The sequence below is a fragment of the Chelon labrosus genome, assembly GCF_963514085.1.
Source record: "Chelon labrosus genome assembly, chromosome: 12".
In the NCBI taxonomy this organism is placed as follows: Eukaryota; Metazoa; Chordata; class Actinopteri; order Mugiliformes; family Mugilidae; genus Chelon; species Chelon labrosus.
The window spans coordinates 21,414,541-21,439,129 of NC_140345.1; the positions used below are offsets into that span (position 1 = coordinate 21,414,541).

Genomic DNA, 24,589 nt, shown 5'->3' on the forward strand with positions numbered 1-24,589 from the left:
GGGGGAGGAAAAAAAAAATCTGTAAAGGACTTTTCTTTTTTTTCTTTTTTCCACTTGTGACAAAAGCTGTTCACATATGGGTGGGACCGGACCAAGCGGTCTAACTAAAGGCTGAATCGGGGTGAAGTCAGTGGTCTATTCAGCGGCGGTGGTATGAATCCCGCTGCAGGCAGCGGAGCAGGGCAGGCAGGAGGAGGAGGAGGAGGAGGAGGAGGAGGGAAAATGAAACGCACCTCAGTCAGTGGGACTTTCAGCAGGCTGTGAAGGAATTAGTTCCACCGGTCTCTACAATAAGGCGTTTCCATTGAGGGCCATGTGAGCCTCAACATCTGCACCACTTTATTCTACAAGTCCAGTGATGTGGAAACACTGCGATTCTTTCTCTTCGTGACCGAAAAATAGGAAGAAATAGTCTACTTTTCCAAAATCACTCATTTAAAATGACCTTTGATATTTAGATTTTTCTCCCCACGGGATATGCTTTTATTTTAAGACAAAAGATGTCTGATTGCTCATATCTTTCTATTCTTCTGTCCATCAAAACTGTAAAAAAACAACAACAACAAAAAAAACTTTTGATACCCTGTAAATAGGTCTTTTCATTTATATATTTTTACATGCATTAAATTGGAGATTTATCCTTTGGAGGGGTCCCATCCTAAACTTTACATCAATAGACTAGTTGCCATAACACCCATTTGTGGTGCCTAGAGGATGCATCATCGTGACCTCTGTGACCCTGACTTTCCTTCTATTGACCGGTAACCGTCACAAGGCTAACAACTATCGGATAGGTCCCTACGACTCTTGCTACGGATATCCAGGGTCCCCAGAGGTTGAATCGTAATGACCCTGGTGACCCAGGTGACTTTTCATGTTGTAGCCTTCCCACTGAAGAAGCTAAACATCCTACAAGATTGACTCGTACAATGTTTGAACATCAGTGGTGTGTTGGAATTTGGAGTGGTTTGAAGTGGTTTGAAGTGGCGATAAAACACGAGTCTAGTTACAACCAGCGATCTCTGCAATGGTGTCTATATAAGAGTGTCTATATCTGCAACACTTTATTCTACGAGCCCAGTGAGGTGGAAATACCATAGATGTTGCTCTTACACAGGCTTGAAGAACAGCACAAGGTGTTGACCTGGCCTCCAAATTCATTAGATCCCAAACTGATCAAGTATCTGTGGGTGATCCACAGAGGCCCCTCCTCTCAACCCATAGGACCTAAAGGCCCCCACTAACAACATTCTTGCCAGACACCACAGGACACCCTCAGAAGGCCCATGTCCATTCTCTGATGAGTCACAACTGTTTTGGAGGCACAAGGGAGACCTACACAATATTAGTGGTCATAATATTATGCCTGATCGGTGTATATATATTACATTAGGTGTATTCACTCAAAGTCACTTCAGTAGATTTGATGCTGACAGTCACTCTGCTAGCTGGTGAACAGTGATGGGCCAGCATCTGAAAGACGGACCTGGTGCCCTAGCTGAGCAACAGCCCACTTGGATAATGTTCTTTGCGTAAAACCACAGGGAAAAAGGGGCCTCTGGCAGATGAAGGAATAATGCCACGGTGACTAGTTGAAGTTTCAATGAGCCAAGTAAAGACACGGAAAATATGTCTGTAATGAGGGAGAGAGAGGGGAGATGAGGGAGTATGACGAAACGCATCTGGCTTAAGAGGGAATGAGGAGTAGAGGATCATTTGGAAAAGAAACTAATATTTGAGCAATCACTTCTGTCACTCACGTTGATGCAGAGCAGCCTCTACTGCAGTTTTACTGCTTCCAAGAGGCTGGTTGAAAAATTGCACCTGCTGCTCCTGACCCCAAGTTAATAATCCCAATTGATGCTCATCCGTGTGGGTGGTGATGTGTCGGTGTGTATCTATGTCTGCAGGATGCAGGCCTGAGTCCTCCTTCAGGCAAAGCATGAAACAATGAAACACATCTACATTGCGGAGATTAAGGCACTGTCCAATGAAAGCATATTTCAACGACTGGAAACTCACGGGAGGACAGATCGTCGGCTGTTGTGCAACACATTGAGACGTTTGCACAGTTTTAAGCATGCTTAGAATATTAAGTTAGAAAGAAGCCCACACACTGTGGAAAAACATAGTGACGCCACCCACTGCTTTCTGAAGGGACTTTTTGAATCTTAAGATGGATTACGGTTTGCCACAATTGCCCCTCGAATGACTGAAGCCACTGTGTCTGAATTATTTAGGTAATGGGCCCGAGAGCAGCAGAGGTGTGATGAACACTTTGCAATCATAGCAGTTAATCCTTTTACCATCAAGTAAACAGGCCTGCACATAATTAGACCCCGAGGCACTGTGAACGCTGACAGATACACAAAGAATTAGAGACAAACAGATGATTATCCTGTTAAATTCAATTGCCAATTTTTATGTAACTCACCAATTTAGTCTGTATCCAGCCTTAAGGTTACAAATAATTAGGAGTTATTATTAAGAGAATTAGATTTAGGCAGATTCAAACACTGACAAGCTTGCAAGGGCCTTCATTTTCCCAGGATTACATCGTGGCCATCATCTAGTGGCCATAACCTGAAGGGCAGTTTCAAGCTCCTCCAAAGAAAGTGGCCGAGTAGTAAGTTTTTGTTCGTTTTAATTAGCCTCAGTTTCAGCTGGGTTCTCAAAAAGTTTGTTCACACATAACCTCAGTGTCCTCAATAATGACAGGAAAGACAGAAAGGAAGCACGGCCATGAACATTCCTATGAGCTTGAGTTTGATTTCAAAGTTTTAGGAGCGGCATGAGAGATGGATTTCAGATTTTGGCCACGTAGTTAAACAATGGACCGTGAGAATGCTTAAACTCTAAAGCAGCTGACTAAAACTTATTACTTCTGCTACGACAGCCGAACAGGTGCTGCGACTTGCCCGCCGCTTTCAGAATGCATGTCGATCAAGACTCAGCCTGATTATAAACTACACCTCACAGCGGCTGATGGCAGCTTTACAGTTGACTGGTAAATATGACATCAATCATGACTTCAGTATGAGGTCAAGGCGGGGATATTAAATATTTGCTCAACTAAAATATCCTTTGTTGGAACAGGTGCAAATGATACAAGCAAAAAAAACAAAAACAAGTTTGGTCTCATGCAAGAACATTTTTGTTCCAGTGTCAAAGAGATTAATCTCAGTTGATAAAGGGAGACAGGGCCTGTTGACCTGACCTCTAAATTCACTAGATCCCAAACTGATCAAGTATCTGTGGGATGATCCACAGAGGCCCCTCCCCTCAACCCATAGGCCCCAAAGACCCCCACTAACAACATTCTGTTGCCAGACACCACAGGACACCCTCAGAATTCCCATGTCCATTCTCTGTTGAGTCACAACTGTTCCAGATGCATAAGGGAGACCTACACAATATTAGGAAGGTGGTCATAATGTTATGCCTTATTGGCGTAAGGCTCCCTGCTCTGCTTTTGGAAAGTTTGCAGAAATGTCCCAATCTTAAAGAGTACTATTCCACACAGTGAAGTGGAAATCAGCAACAACTGGTAATTTCAGACAAACTTAGATTAGATTAGAAATTGTTAACGTCACATCTGTCCATGAGCAGCAATACTTCCTGACAGAAAGACTACTAGCTCGTGACTAATATGCAGTGGTGTAAAGTAACAAAGTCAATGTATACAGGTACTATACATACAGTATGTACAGCTAACGTACTTTGTTGACGGCCTTCAAAACTTGCCATGGCCATGGTTCCTCAGTGTTTTATACACAGTCAGTCGTTATATTGTACTGAATTTCTTTGTGGCCAACATCTAGTAGCCTTGAGTATTTTAATTTTACTCAGTTCGTACTTCATCTTTGCAAGTTACTTTACAGCATCATGAACTGAATAAATGACGATAAGGCTCCTAACGCTACATACTCATCTAACTCAGTCAGTTCCAATGCTACTAGGATAAAACACTGACAGAGTCCTCTTTGATTAGAAATGAATACTTTTACTTATATATTTTTGGTACATTTTGCTGATAATACTTACATATTTTTACTTTAGACATATTACAAGAGTAGTGATGTTATGATCACAGGTGCAACACAAGATGAAGCAAGTATATTACCAATTATATTACTTTACCCCACTTGGAGAAAGTCATCCTACCTATTCCTGGGGTCACTTATGAATTTTGTTTGTGCTTAAGAGAAACTTTATACAAATCTGGTTTTATGACTGCTTCCTGCATAAGTATTCCTGTGTATCTGGCAACTTGCTCCAGAGGCCACTCAACACCATAACAGGCTTCGACCGCTGGTATCACGATCCTGCCACAAAGCATAGCAAATGGTCCTGTTTTCAATTAAGTTCAAGGTCAAGGGTCACAAGGGAGAAGTGAAACAACACTGAAGGAGAGAGAGAGAGAGAGAGAGAGAGAGAGAGAGACAGAGAGAGAGAGAGAGACCTGTGCTCCCAGCCCCGTGGCTTCCAAATAGAAAAGCACTGAGTGATATTTCTGGTCGGGGCTGTTGGGTGTGCATAGAGGGGCTTTTGTGCCGGGCGTCACACCCTCATGGGAAGTGCTCCCTTTGCGCCCTGCTCTGGCAGACGGATGCTTATTGGTGGAAGCTTGGTTTAAGGAATTTCATTAGTTGTGTTTGGGTGCACTGGATGAGACCTTAAAAACGGCAAAGGCAAAAAGCTTAATTTCCAACTGAAACCCTTTCTCAGTTGACCTGCTTGCTTTTTTGATGGAGTGTACATTAAAGTTAGCCTACTCCTCTGTACAGACCACACTAATAAACCAACTCAGAGGGCCGCACTGACCCACAGTTCACTTCCACAGGTTTTATTTTGACAACTGAATGGTCTTTTAGCGCTGCTGCACGCTAAACAGACCACCATTGATCTGATTAGATTCTCTGCCTCACTGGCTCTCTCTCTCTCTCTCTCTCTCTTACACACACACACACAAACATTAATACAGTGTGGATAGTAAAGATACATAAACAGTAATGGGACAGTTAGTTGAAGGTCTTGCTTAGATCCACATTCAGTTTATGACCTTTTTTTAATGGTAAATATTTGGGTAAATGGTTAGCATGCCAGCTTTTAGAGACGAGACTGTACATGATGAAAGGCTCACTGGGGTCACGCGTGCTCCTTTGAATCTCATGTGGAAATGAACAGGCAGCCACAGTTCTGCTGCAGAGATGGACTTGAGAAGGCAGGTCACAGAGATGCCACCACTGGAAGACATGCTGCCCACAAGAATTTGAAGGTGAGAAAGAGTGAGACATCGGAAAGCACAACAACTGTACTGGATCTGTTTAGTCTACCTGCCAGCTCTCTGTGGTTGTGAACCGAGGGCAATGGGCCAAACTACTGGGTTTGTGATATAAAGACATACTGACAGACCAACGAGCTTAAGCCTCCATAAGGAACCCCTAGGTAAAACTCCTTCCTGTTGACGGAAGTCATTTTACTAATGAAGACGATGAAAACGATGAATCACTGTCTAGTTTATTGGTAGACAGGACGTGAGAGAAATGGATGGAGGAATGAAAAGGGTCGGAGGGGATGGGATGAAAACGATCGAAGGGATGGGATGAAAAGGGTCGAAGGAATGGGATGAAAAGGGTCGAAGGGTTGGGATGAAAAGGGTCGAGGTGATGGGATGAAAAGTCTTGAGGGGATGGGTTGAAAAGTCTCGAGGGGATGGGTTGAGAAGGGTTGAGGGGGTTGGGATGAAAAGGGTCGAGGGGAAGGAATGGGAAGGGTTGAGCCAGATGGGATGAAAAGGGTCGGAAGGGACAGATAGATAGATAGATAGATAGATAGATAGATAGATAGATAGATAGATAGATAGAGACAGAGACAGCAGTCTGTCACTGAACAAGCTGCTCTGCCTGACTATGGTGTCGTGTCGAGGGTGGTGGACGTTGTTCGTGGACCTAATGTGTAGACGGATGATGGTATAGCAAAGCTCTGAGGAAGAATATACAATCTTGCTTCTTGCAGCTGCAACCAACATCCATATCAGTTATGAAAAATTAAGCATTTTGAGAATCTCTTTCAAGGCCCAATCCATCTTTTATAACTAAAATAATTATTCTTCCCTGCCATACCACTGGCTCTGTGAAGATATCTTCACTGTAATTGTTGTAAACAAGACTCACCGTTCTCACCACTTTACTATGCTGAAAAAAAGTTCAGACTAAAAGGCTGATCCTGCCACACTGACGACTAAACCAACAGTATATCCATTTGTATACCTGCACCAAAGTTTTTGGAAATCTTGTCTAGGCAAATGCAGATTTGCATTTGAAAGCTGAGCTCGTCCTTTCAAACAGATCAGCATCTATGCCTTTCCCACCATCTATGAGTCTTTCTGTGTGTGTGTGGCCTCTTGTTTACACTGACTACCCATAATCTCTTCCTGCAATAAAAACATAAAAATATCTTTCCACATCACACGCCGGCATCCCAGCTCCAGTAAAAAAAAAAGAGAAAAGAACAACAACTGGCCTGCAGGTAAGAAACAGAGTGCTTTTTGCTTAGCTGGGGATAGTATTTGGACATTTGAGGTTTCACTCCATGATTGATGAGCTTGTAATTTGTCCTCTTATACAGTAGTAGTTAGTTCAGCAGCCCCAAAGTGCATGAAGGAAAAGGCATTTAGGATCCAAGACTCCTTTGAAAAGGAGAGCTAAAAATAGGAATGCTCTTTCACTGACCTCTCTGTCACATCCAGAGCTACTGTAGTGTTCGCCTAGATTCTCTTAAAAGTATTCAAGTGCACTTAAAGCAACTCTGAATTAACTTCTAGTTGGATAACAACACTTTACATCTAACTCATCCATCCCGCTAGTGTCAAACCACTAGGTGAGAAATCTGGGCTTGAATAGAGGAAAGCAAACCTACCAATCCCATCTCTTATCGTGATAGTGTTGTGTACACACCAGGCAGGGCTGTGATTTATGCAGGGGTTTGCACAAGGCGTTTGCTGACATGAAATCAGTTTCCTCCACTGTGCAATAATTTTAACATCCAACATATATTTTGCAGATTATACAGTAGATGCCCCATCAGCCAGGATCATTTGGCAACACTGAAGTAAGTGGAACTGACAATTCATGCTTGTCACTGAGCTGAGGGAAACAGCGTGTCCGCACTGAGACCGTAGCTGTTTAGACATGCTGAGACAAACAAGGCGAAATGGGACATTTATCCGTGACAGACCTCTTGTTTATTGTGGAGATTTGGGCAGCGGAGGTGTTTTCATTTCAAAGCACGCTGCCAGGACTAGAGACATCTGAGAGAAGGGAGGATATAGGGAGAAAAGGTGGCTGCAGATGGAGCCTTTAGTAAGAAGTACAAGTCTCATCAAAGAAAGACAGATGTCAAACTTCACTAACTCCAACTTTGTAAAGACACACAACATAAATATGCAAACAAATCAAGTTTGGAATGATTTCATACAATAAGAATGGAGTGAGGAAAGCCGAAAAGTGTCTGTCTGTTTGCTTGCTGAAAGACATAGAGACTCACATATTCTGCAGGGTCAGAAAGGTTACGCAAACACAGTGTGCGACGAGGTTAACACTCTAATCTCTGTCCTCTTTCCTGCAGAAGAAAGGGGGTTTTGTTGAAGTGCAATGATGACGCCTCTTTGGCTCATTCTGCCAAATGGCATTTCGTTTGAGTGAAGCTCTCTCTAGCTGGATCTTCCCTCGCTCACGTTCAGTGCCATGTTCAGTTCTGTTTGGCAAACACCGACTTGCCTGCCTAGCTGCTTTTCTTTGGACTGCAGTCACACTGAGTGGCACACCTTTCTTTGTGAGTACTGTCATCATTAAAAAGGCCAAAATACAGCCACATGTTCATGCATGCAAATAGAAACACAAACAGACTCTAGGCCAGAAAAACATACCCTACAATTGAGTTTAAATAGTGTCAAAAATACTTTGAACATTTTTAATTAATATTATGTATTTCTTTAAAATCTAAAATATGAATACAATTAAATAGCTCTGTATGGCCTAAGAAGCATTTTGAGCCATTATCAATCTGTGTAACAACCAACATTTGGCTGAAGAAGTGAAAGATAGCAACTAACTAGGCTAGGCTAACTAGCTTCTATTTGTGGAAACTATAGCTATAAATGCCAAAAGTGGAAGCTACCATTGTTGCAAGCCTACTTAGCTTTGTACATTAACAATCTATGTAGTTGTCTTTCATCAGGCAGTGGAAAGCGAATTAGCAGGCTAATTAGCTTCACCTTCTGAAGCAAGTTAGCCAGAAACACTTATGTCGAAGCTAGCTGGACAAAGATTCCATGCATGACAGCTAGCAAGTAGGCTAGGTACCAGCCTTGCTAGTTAGGAAAGTTACCACAAGCACACATATCCTTTTGTACCTTTAGAAATTTAAGCAGTCTCTTGTTTTACAACATTTAACACATGGAAGGACCCAGTAGGGCTAATTGGCTTTGCTTTCCATTAGGTTGTGGAAGCTAGCATGCAGGCTAATTAGCTTTAACTGCTGACAAGTAAGCCAGAAACTCTTAAGTGGAATGTAGCTGGAAAAAGTTTCCAACATGACAGCTAGTAAGCAGGCTAGGCACCTTCCTTGCTAGCTAGGCATGTCACCACAAACACATATAGGATTTTGCACTATTAGCACATTAAAAATGTTAAGTCATGTTGTGGATAAATAAGCACCCAAGAAGTAGAAGATCACAAGCAGGCTGAATTTCCTTGCGTAAGCTTTTTAGCTGGATGCCACAGAAACGGAAGCTAGTAAGACAGATTACCTAGCAAAGAAAAGTGCTTATTTCTTGTAATATTAAAAGAATTAACTCTTACAAAAGCAGAATCTTCTTGTCAGATTCTAAAACTACTGTGGTGTTGTATGTCATCATTCATGAAGTATTTCTATTGCACTATGGCCTGCTGGTTTCATTGAGTTGACAAGACAGCTTTTTCCATCCTCTTGTCATTCGTAGAATGTTTGGTTTTTACAGGCAGTATACATTTACACTGGATTTTAACTTAAAAGCTCAGTTGTACCTGTGCCAGGATGTGTTCAGGGCTTCCTTGACTCCACCAGGACCAAATTTTGATCAAGCTCTCTTGCAGTACTTTCATGTCAACCCAGCTTTCTTTAATCACACAACACAGAAAAGCTGCTGCTTAAAGTCCTCTCGTTTTCCACCTTCCCACATATCCGTGGGCTCAAACAGTAGGTCATTATGAGGAGTGATCAGTGAAAGGGCCCATTGATTTTAGGGGCTGGGGGAAGGTCATGTATGGACTCATAGGAGGGAATGCAAAGGAGTGAGTTCAGTCATGTATGTATATATGTATCCATGTACGGTAGCAGACTTGGAAATCCAGCGTCCCTCAGGAACCCCTCCATAATATCCACCCATTTCCTCTACTGGTACAGAAGGTGTACAGCAAGCTTAATGCCTCTTTTTTTGGGTTTTCTCTATTCGAAGTCCAAATAAACAACAGTTTTGGCCTAATAAAAGTAAGGAGGAAATGTGTTTCTTGTTCAGATTTTCCTCCGCCAAAAGAGAAGGATCAAACCTGTCTGCTTCCAGTTATTAAAAGTGGACTGGCTTTTGAAAACCTCAGGGAGTTGTGGAATGGTTAACTATGGGAAACGGTGTTCTGTACCTCTGTGAAGCCACTGAAGAAACAAACCACATAGTGTTCATTGTAGGCAGAGTTTAATGGTTCATGGTAGTGATTATTAAAGAGGCAGAAAGATCAAAATGCCTTGGAGGGTGAGGCAGGTGAGCACGCTGTCATACTGTACGCACGAAGAACTGTTACACCTGAAGCTCTGTCTTGCACTTTGACCTTTGTGCTCCAGCAATTGCTCATATTAAAAATCCACGCGGTGTCATATTCACATGGGCCTTCCCACCACAAACTAACTTACATCTCAAATTACAAATGTCACAGTGTTCATAATTTTATAATGCAGAATTATCCTTCTGATGGCCAATGCTACAACATAACAGATACCATCAAATTAAAATCATCAAGATCTCAATAACCACATATGAAGGCGTGATAGATTGCTGGGTGTCAAATCTCTACCTGAAGTTGCCTGAAGTACAAAAACTCCTATTTGAAAGGCTCCTCCCCTAAACCCATAAGATCCAAAGACCCCTACTAACAACATCCTGTTTCCAGACACCACAGAACACCCTCAGAAGATCCATTCTCTGATGAGTCACAGCTGTTTTGGAGGCACAAGGGAGACCTACACAATATTAGGAGGATGGTCATAATGTTGTGCCTGATCAGTGTAAATAACTTTAAGACAGTAGTGGTAGTTGCAGCTGTCTCGTGTACCCTGAAGAGCTAACTCATCAGTTCAGCCTTATCTCTATATCCTTCAAACCTTGGACCAAAGACTCTTCCATTGTAGTTTTTATACAGACAGGTACCAGTGCAATCAGGAGCTATGATTTCCCCACTCCATAGAGTCTGGCTGTAATTAAATTTAATGACCACGTTTGTGAATCCTTTACCATCGGCTACAGGGCAGGAAGCACAGCCAGGTGCTGCTGTCGCTGTGCAGCAGAATAAATGGTGGTAAGAGAGAAAACCATATGTTTGTGGGTGATTTGATTCTCAGTAATTGTATTTGTCTTTGTCTGCTGCCTCCTCCTCTTCCTGACCAGAAAAGCCCCACAGGGATAAACAAGAGTCAAAACACACACATGAGAAAAAAGGGGCTGCTGTGCATGATGCATGGACAGAGAATGTAAGTCAGTCCCTTTGCGTGTACCTGTTATTAAGATGTCCTGAAACATCTGGTTCAGAAGGGTCATGAAGAGTTGATGAGGAGAGATGATGCAACAGATATCGAGGGTAAGCTTAATGTTGCAGCACTAGTTTGTGGTTTATGACTCAATCACCAGCGGCTCTGTCAATAATATAGCTATTTATGGCTGCATATGGTGTCATTTAATGTCATCACAAGTAATAGATCTGTTTTATGTTGTCTTTCATCACATTGATAGTGATCCTTGACAAAGATCAAGGCCTCAACTGATTGTCTTTAACCTTCTATCAGTTACTCAATGTGCAACATTTAAGCCTGCTATCACTAGTGTGTGTTTTGGCAGACTGACGGATCAGTCCACCACTTTCAGCACTTTCACTTCCAATGTCTGTCGCTTTAAATGCAAATGAGCTGTTGCCATTCTGGTGTTGTGGATACCCCTGTGATGTAATGTGGCAGAGGAATCTTTATGGCTCCAACCATCAACATCTGAACCATTCGGGGACGGGTGTTATCCTCTTATGATGTTTTGGTCATTCAGACACGCTGTTTTTGATCCGTGGAGAGAGGAAGAACTGAGGTCATCGTCTTTACTCTAAATTCTGTGTCTCTAGACACATAGGGACACACACAGGGTCTCTAGGGACAAGTATTTATGTTCAATTCAGTATGAAAAAGGTGAATTCTATGTCCACTTTTACGTGCACATCACCCGTCATCGTTGTATTGTGTTTATCCAATACTTACTGCATAATCAAATATGTGCAAAGTTGAGGACATGCTAATCAAATCTCAGCTCTACTCTGCTCTACTTAGCAAATATGTCTACCCTAACAAGCTTTAAGTTTCTCTGTAGTAGAAGGGAAGTTTTCAGTGGATGTTGAAATCACCTTTATTATATTAATATACTGCAGTCAGACAAAGTTTTCCTATTTTTATTAAAATATCTGAGGAAATGCTGATATTCCCAACAGCCTCACGCTTTCATCCTGCCTTTGCATTTTGCACATTTAGGATGGTAATAAAGTTGTAAAAATTGTTAGCACGATAAACTCTCCATGCTTTTCTAGATGCCAACAGTTTCCTAGCAGCTATGTTCTTTTCTTCTCGATTTACAGCTGATGTTGAATCTGTGTAAGTAGAGCTTACACATTGCTCTCATGACACAAGGCCCTGGTTCATGCAAGCCTTCAATATACACCTGGTTTTCTGAACACCTGTTGCTCCATCATCCTGCCCCGAGGCAAAGGAAGTCAGGGCTATTACCTTTGCGGCACCGGTGGTAGCACTTTAACTGAAATGAACAGCAGTAGTTGCATTTTCAAATGATCTGCCCTAACGTTTCTCCTTTAGTTCATTCATAAACACATCGCAACCAGGTGGACGACTTCCTTGACAACATCCGACTATTCCAGTACTGTGACCACTTGCAGTGGGTGGGCTGATGGTGCTTCCCAAACTCTCATGCATTCCTCATGCCCACTCACTGCCAACTGGCATCCTGCCTAGACCTCAAAAATAACTCCCAGCTCCTGATACAGAAACGGACGGCAGACATTTGTCGCCCGGATTAGTTATTCAAACGTAGATTGAAACCCTGATAAACAAGGTAACTGGGAGGTGCTCAGTGGTGGTACAGTGGTACAGTTTCTGTTTTGTGTCCGGTTTTCCAATTTGGAAACTTGGCTATTAAGACTTGGACACTAAAGACTGTTGAGTCTGTTTTGTTTTATGTTTATTATGTTAACAGTGGATTTCTGTTGGTTGGTTTAAACATCCGTTTTTTGCTGTTCTGTTTTTTTAAAGCCCCTAAAAATATGTTTTTTCCATAAGTGTCTTACTATGAATGATGGGATAAACCTGATTTTCTCACCAAATGGAAATAAAGGTGACAATACATACTTACATTTCAACAGATTAATTTAAGTAGGAATGTGATGGTCAGAGGTGGTTTGTTTGGTTATGATGGTTGTGTTCAGTCAGATGTTCATCAATCAACACCCACACAGTCCTAATGAAGCAGGAAAGCTCCGTTGTTGGGTGTTAAACTCTTTATAAATAACCCCTAAAGATGATTTTTTTTCTTCCGAACATTAACTTTGACTGTTTTTGACTTTATTCATCATTAATATTTATTATTACAGAGAAAAGACAAGTGACTCACATAGTTCAGTCTGGTCAATCCATTTGGCTGCAGCAGCAGATTAATGTTGACTCTGAGCCTTGGGGAAAAAAATAGTTTGTCACTGGAACTGTTGCCAAAGGGAACTGTGCAGCACAAACACGGTGTGACCCCATATGAACCTAAGCCACCTGTTGGAACAGTATTAAATCTGCAGAAAGGTGGCCATGGTGTTGTGCTAAAGCGCTGCAAGAGGGGCACTTTATATTGTTTTGCACAAGTTGTTAGTTGTTAAATTTAAATTTAAATAAACTACGAAGAGGAGGGGCTACAAAACTAAACAATTTAAATTGACTAAAACTCATGTCTTGTCTCAGTTGACTTGTTACAGGCAGGAAGGCCAACTTTCAAGTTCATTTAACTCACCAAGCAGTTTAAAAGCATCGTTAGCTTCCCGGCACGCATTAAGGAATGCAATCTAAAACTATTTACATCTGGATTCACTTGCAAACCTCGATCATCAACTGGATACAACGGGGATTTGAATTTCTTCAGCTTTGAGTAAATTCAGTGAGTTGTGTTAAAGTAAAACAATAACTTGCTCAAACTTGGGGTAAATTAACTGATTTTTCACAAATATTTGTCTTGATAGAGGGACCCAGGAGTAGATTCTTACCCTAAATGACCTTTCATACTTCCACTCTCTATTCTGGACAGACAAGAGATAACTTAACCACTCTGACCATCTTTACATCATCTGTATGGGGATGATTTTTTTTATAACTCATTCATTTATTTTTTGTTAAGGTTTAAAGTTCTGCATAATAAAGAGTGTTACCGCTTTGAGTGACAGGTGACGGTTGGGAGCTGTCAGAGGTCATTAGCCGCTAGCTGAGGTCTCTCTGCTAATCCTCACCTGGAGCTGATGACAACGTCACAGCTGTGTTTGAGGGTTTTTGGATTATTTTTTGAGATGATTTTGAATGTAAATAATACCTGACTGATTTGCTGCATTTCCTAACATGTAGTTAACACGAGATGTAGTTCATTCGATTATGTTTTTAAGCACATTAGTTGCTTAAATTGCTTAAATATAGCCATGACTGTCATGGCTAATGTTCCGGTCGTCCTCATTCTTACAATCCTTCCCTCCATCCCTGTTTGACTACATGTTTACATTTATATTCTATAGTCTTAAATATCGTCATGGTTTTGTGTTTAATCTTCTTTTATTTAAAACATATTTAGAGTTGTACAACAAGATATGGGCAAAACGTCAAGCAGAGTTACAAGTCTAATTAAAGCAGAAAGTAAAAAATACTTGTACACAATGTTTTATTTTTCTGTTCTCAAAATGTGGCAAAAAGAGACAATCATAATGATATTTTGTCTTCGCTAACACAACCGTAGTCTCGCTGGAAGGCTAGCCTAAGGCTAATTCATTAGCTGGATAATTAGCTAGATCGCCACTTCAGCTACCGGGCTAGCTATGTTGGACACATACACCTAACAACAAAATAATACTCTACATCTAAATAATTCACTAACCGAAAAAAGCTGAGGACATACTTCTTGAATGTTCTGTTAGGAACTGCAGCAAAGCAGCCAGGTATCATTTGTATTTAAAATTATGCGCCTGGACCAAAACCTCAAACACAACTGAAGGGTTGTCATCAGCTCCAGGTGAGGATTAGCAGAGAGACCACAGCTAGCGGCTAATGACCTCTGACAGCTCCCAACCGTCACCTCTCAGTCAAAGTGGAAATTAATTCATTTTAAGGCTTGATAATAAATTAGCTACTGAGACCAAAACAGTTTTTGGTACCAGGCTGTAAACCTGCTTAATGTTGCTGTAAAGTTGGGCATTTTAACATGGAGGTCTATGGGGATTTGCTCCCTTTTTTTTTTGCACTTCTGCATGGGCTTCCTTCTCTGCTCAGACCCAGAGCCTCTTGTTTCAAATTAAATTAAAACATCCGATCTTGGGTAGAATACATTGATCTTGACGAATCAGCTGGGTCTGAGTAGCAGTCACCCCACCAACATGAGACGTATGGCCTGAGGACTGGATGATTTTCCCCAGGGCTGCCAGGGTATTCCTGATTTTACTGCTGACAAATATTGCATAACCCCTTTTGTAAGTGTGCGAAAGCTGCCCTTGGCCTCAAATATCTGTCCTGTCACGGTCCTCATCTATGTGTTACAAACACATAGGACAGCGCTAGCAGCTTAAGTATAACTCTAATTTTCCTACTCATGCCGACTGCTATCAATACCATACTTTAAGCTAATATTATACACTGTATACACCAGTCAGGCACAACATCTGGTCTGGTCTAGGCGGGTGGTACATGTCTTAGTAACATCCATACAGATGCCAGGTCAGACGTTTCCCAGTAGAACATTGCATTGTCACAAGATGGTCAATGTTATTATTGACTTCTCTTGTCAGTGTGTTGTGGCTAATCGGTTTATAAATCCTATGCATTTCATGTTATTCATAAAATAACACTAATAATAACAGTCAGTATGAACAAACTTGCCAGATTCAGTTCAGATTCAAATTCAGTTTGGCATTTCTCAAATGAGTTGACATTTAAAACGTGCATTTTAATGAAGATGATTTATTATTATTTTTTTTTAATTTTACGGATTATAATAGAAATGTTCCCATGGGTGTTATATAAATAATCCTTGACCCTTACAAATACACTGAAATCTCCATTTAAAATGCTCAATAAATGTCCTGGATAAGAACCTTATGCCAATCAAGGCATTCACAGGTATGAGGGCAATAACTGATATGTTTTTGTTTAGTCATTGTGTTCCAGTAACTTGTTGCCAGATCATACTGCAAAGAGGAACTTTGCTCGTATCAAGGCGTGCATTGAATTCAAATGAAGCAACCTGACTGATAAGGAGGCTCATCTTATAAACGGAGCGACTCCTCGGAACACACCACAGCTCAGCAGCGGCCGGACCTGCGCATCCACTTGTTGAGTTCACGACAGCTCGCAGCAGCCGCACTATTTAAAGAGGCAACAACATGGCACACGGGCTGGTCAGACGGGAGTCGGTGGAAACGGAGATGCACAAGTCCGAGGACAAGGGGAAAAACTTCGTTTACACGAAGAAGAGGGGCTACGAAGTCACCCGGAACCCCCTCTTGAACAAGGTGAGTGTAGGTGCAGCGCGCGTCCGAGTTTTCAGCTCGTTTCCACTGAAGCAGGTTGACAAGTTAGCTGCTGCCTTCAGGCGCTGTAGGAAATATTACAACTCTGAGTAAATCGCCTACGTTTATCTTTAATCGTCATTATGATAGAGATTAAAATGGTGCTATTCTGTTACTAATTCACAAAGTTTGGACGTAGCTCTCAAAGATTACCTGCAGGCCCATAACAATGTGTGACTAACACACTACAGCGCTAATGTCAAAGATTCACACCTACATTACCGGAAGTTTTTACCACATACTGATTAATGTTGTTTTATTGCGCAAAAACAAGCAGCAACAACCAAATATACTAGAGTTATGAAGCATATATTTGATAATTAAATGCTCCTTGTTTGGTATCTGGACCCCCCGGTGAACTCACGGAGGAGCAAGTGAACGTAGCATTAGCCAGGAGGTTTAGGTATCAGCTTTAGACGTGGTTATATTTAGATTTAAAGAGACGCTGCTGCCCCACAGAGAGGGGCTTTTGTTAATATTGCCATGTCACCTATTGTTTTACAAAGACAGCACAGACAGTGTGGTAAAAAAAAAAGAAAAAAAAAAGAAAAAAGATGACTCAAGCTCTATGAATATTTCATATTACATATATATTTCATATCTTGTTTTTACTTTTACTTTCCTTTCTTAAATGAGGAACAGGCTCCTGTTGGAAAGTGCTTAGTCGTGCAATAAGTTATGCTGAGTCGCTTCCCTGTAGATCAGGAGACAAGCGTGCTGACCTCGCATGCTGCTGTGTGGAAAATCTTTTGCCGGTGTTGAGATTTCAAATATCATTTTTCATGACCAGCCATTCTTGTTGCATTAGCTTGTTGTATTGATTCCCACGCCGCCCTAAACAATAAGCCCTTTAAGCCCTTTTCCAGCGTTTTCTCCTGGTTTTTGTGAAGAGCTGGGGCCTCGGGGGTCAGGCTGTGGTGACAGGGTCTCTGTCCATGGTGCTGACTGACCTTCAAAACAACTGAATTCAGGGTCAGTCATATGTCAAGTGCGCCCTGAAAACACTGAGTGTGGCCCAGCTGCTCTGTGTCAGGCTCATTTTAGAACGCTTGTACTCTTTATTTTTGTCCCCTCTGAGCTATTTTCTGCCAAATACGTTTCAACATTGTAAACTACAAGGCACGATTAACAAATGTAGGCTTATGTAAGACCAGTCTTTAAGGTATTCTATGAATTCTCAAATGCTATGTCCAAAATAGGCATCCAGGGAACAATTCAACTTTTTAGAATGAAAGCTGTCCCCGGCTGATAAAGCTTGCAGTCAGTTGAAGTGGCTGCCAGCCTGGGGGCTGATAAGTGAGATAGCGAAGTTCAAACAGGCCAGTGTCTGTGGGGTGAGGAGTGGTGAGATGGTTGCTGCACAGAGGCCTGTTTGTTTGGCGGGTTAATGACTCCACTCCTCGAAGCACCAAATTGAGCACATGAGCCCGTGTGTGTTTGCTTTTCTGTGTGCAAGTGTGTCTGGTGTACCAGGCAGAGGTGTGTACGGACACAGTGTGACTATTGAGAACAAATTAGGGCAACCTTTGTAATGTAGATGTGTCCAACCAGAGATTTAAATGTCATGTTTTGTTGTGCAGAATTTGTGAAACCTTGAATTAGAAATGCACTGTGTTAGTTCAACTAGTTATACAAATGTCCTGTGTGTAACATCGCTTATCCTCCGCCTTAACTGTTACGCTTCATCACACTCAGTAGGCAGTTAGTGCAAAGAGGAAGGAGAAATAAAGCAATGTCCTCTTTGTGAGAGCAAATAATAGGGAAATATGGCCCTAGAAACACAGTGGTGTATCACTGTCAATATTTTACTTGACTTTTCTTGAAGAACCTGCTGGGACATATTTTGAATAACCTGCTTACCTGCAAGGTAGCCTTAGAGAACATCTGCGGCCACAGATAATTGATCAGTTTGGGATAGAGTGAATATGGAGGCCAGGTCAACACCTTGTGCTGTTTTTCATGTTTTTTTTTAGTTGTTCCTAAAGCGTTTTTGTGTGTGTGTGTGTATGTGTGTCAGGCTGCATCCTGCTGGGGATGGCTGCTGCCATCAAGCAGTGTCATTGCTAGGGGGTGGGGGGCCTGGTCTGGTCTAGGTGGGTGCGTGTAACATCCACAGTAATGAATGCCAGGTCCAAAAGTTTCCCAGCAGAACAATGAATTGTCACAAGATGGTCGATGTTATTTACTTCACCTGTCAGTGATCATAATATTGTGGCTGATCAGTGTATATCAGTGGTTCAGAAGCAAGAGCTCATGATTTCACGGGGGAGGGATGGGGGACTTTTCACCATGGTAGGAAAGAAACATGCCAAAGAAAGAAACTTCTTAGGGAACTGAGAAGTTTTCCTTGTAACATGTGTTACACATTGTGAAAGAGTTTATTTGACTCCAAACCATGATTTTGTTTCTCTATCTGACTAAGCAGTTTCGGTGCCCAAACCCAGTCAAACAGCAACTGAAAACAAAAGCAATAATCCAAAAAGAAAATAATGATCTGGTACAACAAAGTCTCTTGGGTGAAAGCAGTTGAAATGACCCTCCACCTCTGCTCCTTCTAAGAATGCAGTCCCTCTTTATTCTCAATTGCTTGGATACTAATTCAGCCATATACTTTTGTCCTTTTTGGTAATCGACCAATTACATCGTTTAGTTATGAGGTCATGTCGATTCATTACGAATTTGCCACTGGCACACACATTCCTGCAAGCACGTTCATGCTTCTCGAACCCCTATACATTAGCATCCTTTTCCACTGCTGAGCTAAGCGAAAGCATGTCACTCCAAGGCTCTTTAAGACTTTCCGATGGTTATTGGATCGAACGGACTAAATTCAGGTGTACAAAAGGATACTTTTACTGGAAAAATGTTTTCACAGCTCCTTTTCCAGTGACTGTGTTTGGGGAAAAAGGCTTTTGGGTCACGTGAGGAACACCGTGTAGCAACACAACACAGATGCTTAACAGTTCCTCTGAGCTTTGTTAATACCAGCTGCTATCTTGAAAACCTCCCTTTGTTTTTTGTTACAGTAATTTGAAGAGAGAACAAAAATGCCTCACTGGTTTCATTTGAAATGTTTTGTCTTTCTTTATACTCGAAAGCAGGATGACTGTCTGTCGTATAGAGGTCGATGTGGAGGCCTATAGCTCTGGCGCTGAGGCCTGGCCCAGTAAACTGTTTGTTTACATCTCAGTTTACACCTTTGGGCCTTGAATGGACCCAGTGTACAACAGGGGTCTTATAAGGGCTAGATAGGTTGACCTAAATTCATGTGGAAGCCAAACCGGTCTGCCACTTAAGACGTTGCACCATGTTTTGTCTGTTTTAACTGAAGTTTGTTATAAGCTGCCCCTGAAATATTCACATCCATGACATTTTTTCTGGAGGACTGAAGTTTTGGATGAACACAGGAATGCATTTTAAAATGAACACAGACTTTTCACTGACTTTTTCTTCTTCTTTTCCGTGCATTCTTTCTTCTGAGCGGTGTTGAGAGTGAATATTACGACTTGCTCGGCCCTTTGTCCTTCACTTCACAATGTGGCTTTTCATCTCACTCACAAGTCGGGCGTCGTAAATGAGCTCGGTCTGTGTTGTTCTGGAACAAAGTGAGGTCTAATAAGGTTCATTATGTGAGCGCAAAAACGTTCGTGAGTCAGCATCAGAGGAGCCGTCTGTGACTGTTTATACTCAGTTGTCTAATCCTGGCCGCTGAAAAACTAAATGTATTTTAACAAAAGTAAAAATGTGGCATTTTCAGCCATTTTATGTCATTAAAAATGTCTTGTTTTGTGGTTTGAGGTGATACCAGGACGCAAATATAATATAGTGTAGTGTTGTAGTTAATATAAGTTGTTCGCTGTGTCTCGTAGAATTGACATCTCATCAGTTTGCTAAAGTGAGCCTGGACAGGTTGGAGTAATAGAAGGAAAAAATAGTTTATTATGCAGCAAGATGAATCATTCGCTCTTAGCCCTGTACATGAGCTGGGGGAGGAAATTGGAGGAGAAGGTAGGAAGTGACAGCTAAAGCGTGTTAGTGGCCCGGCACAGGCAGGCTTCTGTGGCTCTGGCAGCGGCTCGTTGTTGCTTTCCTTCTGATTTCAGCGAGCCCTGGGGACGAGGTGTGTTTACCTCCCTCAGCTGGCCCACTTCACCTCTAACAGGAGCCAGTCACAGCACAGCCCTGCTAATTGATACTGAGGGATACGGCGCTGAAAGCGGCCTGTCCGCACATCGACAGGCTTCGATTTCCTTTTAATCTCTCCACACATGCACGTATACCTGTGCAGCAGATGTATGGACACACAAAGCTTCACCTTACTCTCAACCCGCCCCTCCTCCCTCTCCAGAGGTGGAACCGGATATTATAGGTGTGTTTTGTGCGCTTGCCGTGCAATAAAGAGATGAAGTGGGGTGCGAGGCGTAGAAAGGGCTCTCTGTGGCGTGAAGAGAGCGCTGGCCACGCTCCACAGACGTCCTCTGTCTCTCTGTTTGATCACACCTTAATGAGGCATCTGTGTGAATCTCTGCCCTCAGTGCGTCTCTCTGACGCTGGTTCCGCCTGGTGCTGCCTCGAAAAGCAACAACAACAACAACAACCTCCTTAAAAACGCTCTCGGCACCCAATCAGGGATGCTGTTTCACCTCAAACACTGAACTGAGCTGTCGGTGTGTCGCCGCCCAACAGATGCCCTTTCAGTGGCTCAGTACTGTAGGTGACGGTGACTGCAACAAGTGCAGTCAGTCGTAAGGTTTGAGGATAATAAGAACCACAGCTCTTGTCTGTTTGTTGACTTTTTTTTTTCGCAGATTCACAGCGATTGCACACCAGTCACGCGTTGCCTGTTTGCACGATCTTTATTTTGCAATGATGTATAATAAACCCACATAGGGAGTAGGCCGCTGAGTGACAAATGTTGCTGTCATTCATGCTTTCAGTGCTAGAAACTCAAGTCGACCCTCTTGCTTTTGTTTGTCTGCAAAATCGCAATTATGCTTCATTTGAGGATTTGAATAAAATGGGTGAATAAAATGGGAGACCCCATGTCCTGACAGCTCTGCAACCGAATACCCCATTTCGAACCACAGGCTCCACATATAACATTGTAAAATGGTCTTTCCGATGAAAGACTAAAATTAAAAAATCTGTGTTTTTGGTGAGCTCTGAACGGCAGTGATAGAGCATTGAGGATGTGCTGGTGTGCCAAATGGCGATGATCCTGATAAACCTTCGAAGCAACTGGAAGCCATTAGGCTCTCATGTTGGGTTTACTCTGGTTTGGCTGCTACACTCTGCAACTTTTTCTACCAGAAACTTTTGCTCCTCTTGCCAGGTTTTTGTTTAACAGGGAACGACGCAAATAAATTTAGTAACAAACAAACAAATGGTAGCAAATATTACTTGTTTAAATTCTGTTCTCATGTGCCTCTGAAACCTCTCCTTTGGCTGCGTGTCATGCTTTGTTGATTTCCTCTGTGCGAATGTTCTCAGTTTTCCGTGTGAAACACTGTGCTCCAGCTGGTCTGTATCTACATCAGGCCTGGTTAATACTTTTATAAGAACGCATGCACTCTAAAAGAATTATGTCACAGTTTAAAAGTAAGAAAACACTGTGATGACCTGATTAGCTAGTACCATGTGGAACCTTGATTCCTACTGAGTCATGTGTCAGCGTGACACAAGTTTATTTTCTGCACAGTCACGACTTAAAAAAGCTTGTACTGACAGTTTTCCGTGTCGGTGAGGTATCACAGCAATGTTTTGTTTGTGCTGCTGGCCCACTTTCCCAAGGACATATTTTTCTGCATTTATCACTCTTAATCACGCATCTAAACATGCCAATTCGGACAAATCTCAAGTTTTAAAACAAGAATGCGTAAACAGTTCAACATGATGGGAAATACAGCTATTTTCTTTCTTGCTGGGAGTTAGATGAGTAGATTGATACCTCACTTGGGTATGCATGAGAGGATCTTGAGACAGTGGACTGTTAGCGTAGCTTAGCATAATGACTGTAAATAGTGTTTGGAAACACTAATGGCAGCAACAACACTCAAGAAAGTAGCTCTGCAATCACTGCAACTTTTGATTTGGTTGATTTGATTCTTTGAGTTTTCCTCTAGTGGTTGGTTCCAGTGGTAATGGTGGCTGCAGGTTTAATGTAGTAAGCTCTGGCTTCATAGTTGTCATACAGATAGAAGAGTTCCATCAATCTGCTCATCTCATTCTTGGCAAGGAAGCATCTTTCCCCAAATCTATCCTTTCTGTGCCCCTGAACTGCAAACAACGGTTAAAATCTTCAACTAAGACTTTTAAATCATTGGAAAGGCCTGGAATTCAATACCACTGTGCACAAGAAACATTAGCTGCATTGCTAATCACGATTTTAATTTGGTGAGTATGTGAGTTTTCCAAATACAATAGCATATGAGGTCCTTAATTCAGTTTACATGTACTGTATCTCTGGGTTGGGTCAGAAACACCAGTTCATAAATTGTTTACCCTTATAAGACAGTGGCTAGGTGAGGTTGAACTCCTTCATGTTGGCAGTCAGATTACAAGCTATCGTTTAACTGACAAGCGAAAATGGGACAGGCTCTTCTCTGTTCAGACTTTACGGAGAGCAGCTGCACTTGTCAATCCCCTTCACGACGTGGACCACACGGCTGTATGGATATGTGTGTGTGTCCAATATGTGTGCGCGTGTGTGGGTTGTACCAGGTGCGGGCAGGTGTTTCAGGTCGACCACACGCGTTGCTAGCGGCCAGACATTCCTCCGATAGACTGGAGTGGATCGGCCAGACGGAGAGAAAGTGCGGCCCCGTTCCCCTCCCGTGACCAACCTCCAAACCTGAGCTCTACACGCACACAGAATCATTGTCAACCTGCTGCACCGTAAGTGGTTTTATCAGTGTTTTCTTCGGGGTTGGCCCAAATAAACTGAGTGTAACATGATCAGGCCGTCAGTTCAACAGTGTGCACACGCACTTCTGATGCTGTGTTTATTCAGCCGCAGATCCTCCACAACAGCCCTCCCTCCTCAGCTCACTTTTGTGTTTTTCTGGTGAGATGGGTCCTCATTCATGTGAGCACAACGGGAGAAGCCATTAACTTGTCCCAGACAGAAAGAGGGAGACTGTCTGAGCCTCATCACCTTCCTATGAAGCTCATCTCAAGCATCCCACCTCCTTCAGCATGCCGTTTTCCCCCTCCTCTCCTCCTCAATGCTGCTTTTGTGCGTTATATTAGTGTGGTGGAGGTCTTGTCATGTCTTAACAAAGGTGCATCATAGAGAATTTAAAGGCAGTATTTTGTTACAGTGTTCTTCAGAACACTGTGGATGTGTGGCCATTACATGCAAATGTTTTTCTTTTCAGGAGCGATGGCTATCACTATGAATGATCCAGTGCAGACTGACAGGTTATGTGAAGTGGAAGAAAAGGAGTGGGTCATTGTTAATGGGCTGCAGTTAAAAGGCTAAAGGCCTGGTCATGGCTGTATTTAGAGCACTGAGACTGTGCAGCAAAAACTCTTTGTTCCGAGTGAATAGCTGTGATCAGTGGATTTGCTCGGAAAGGAAAAAAAAAATGTTCTTGTTGTTGGGTCCAACTTTGATTAACTGGACTCAAATTCAAGCTGCTGTCTTTTGTGGGGAATACAGAGGGAAACTATTAGCAGTGCTGCACTGACCACTTTTATTTAACCTCTTCTGTGTTAGTATAAACTGCTCCACATATTTGCAGCATGGACTTTCCAAGCTACAAATGTGCTCTATAAACTACTAAAGGATGCAAACGTGATATTTTGTTAGCTTGGTTGCTAGCAAGACATTTAGGAATATCATACAGCTAAATGCCAATTAGCAAGCTTGCCGCCTTAAAAAGAATAAAAACCAGAAAAAGCGATTGCTTGATGGAGTCTTAATTAAAGAAAACGATGATTAATAGCAGAGACAAAATAGTAAGAAGCCTGGAAAAGCTGCCATTAGCGCTCACCTGGCAGGCTAGTGCAGCAGTACTTACCTTGCCAGTATATTCTAGCGCTTCCATCCATCATGTCCAAACGCATTTAGGATACAGAGGGCAGTTAAAAAAACGATTTCTTTTTAAAGTGAGGGGCCGTGACTTTTACTACCGACTATGAGGTTGTTTGCTCAGTGAGGAGACGAATTTCTTTCACGTATTTTTTATTTTTTTTCCCGTCACGGTGCATTCACAGGGCTGGCCGCCATGTAGGTGGTCATTTGGACAGCACAGATTTCTGTCATCACAGAAACTAGCAGGGGCAACAGGGAAAACCCATTTCACCGGGGCCCTGACATTGGCTCGACACGTTTTAGCGGTGGTGCTGAACAGAAGTCGCAGAGGTGAGAGAGGCTTGTCCACTCTTTGTGGACACAGCGCAGAAAGAGCAATGGTGCAAAGTCGGATTTA

The 24,589-nt window shown here is 42.3% G+C and overlaps 1 protein-coding gene across 1 annotated transcript in view; it reads left to right on the forward strand.

Moving 5' to 3' along the window:
• The first annotated feature begins 15,054 nt into the window (after positions 1-15,054).
• Positions 15,055-24,589, forward strand: part of me1 (malic enzyme 1, NADP(+)-dependent, cytosolic) — a 75,999-nt gene continuing 66,464 nt past the window's right edge. The window contains exon 1 of the mRNA XM_084556877.1: positions 15,055-16,100. Within this exon, the coding sequence (XP_084413003.1) occupies positions 15,972-16,100 (129 nt within the window). The 5' untranslated portion in view covers positions 15,055-15,971. The remainder of the gene's footprint in view (positions 16,101-24,589) is intronic.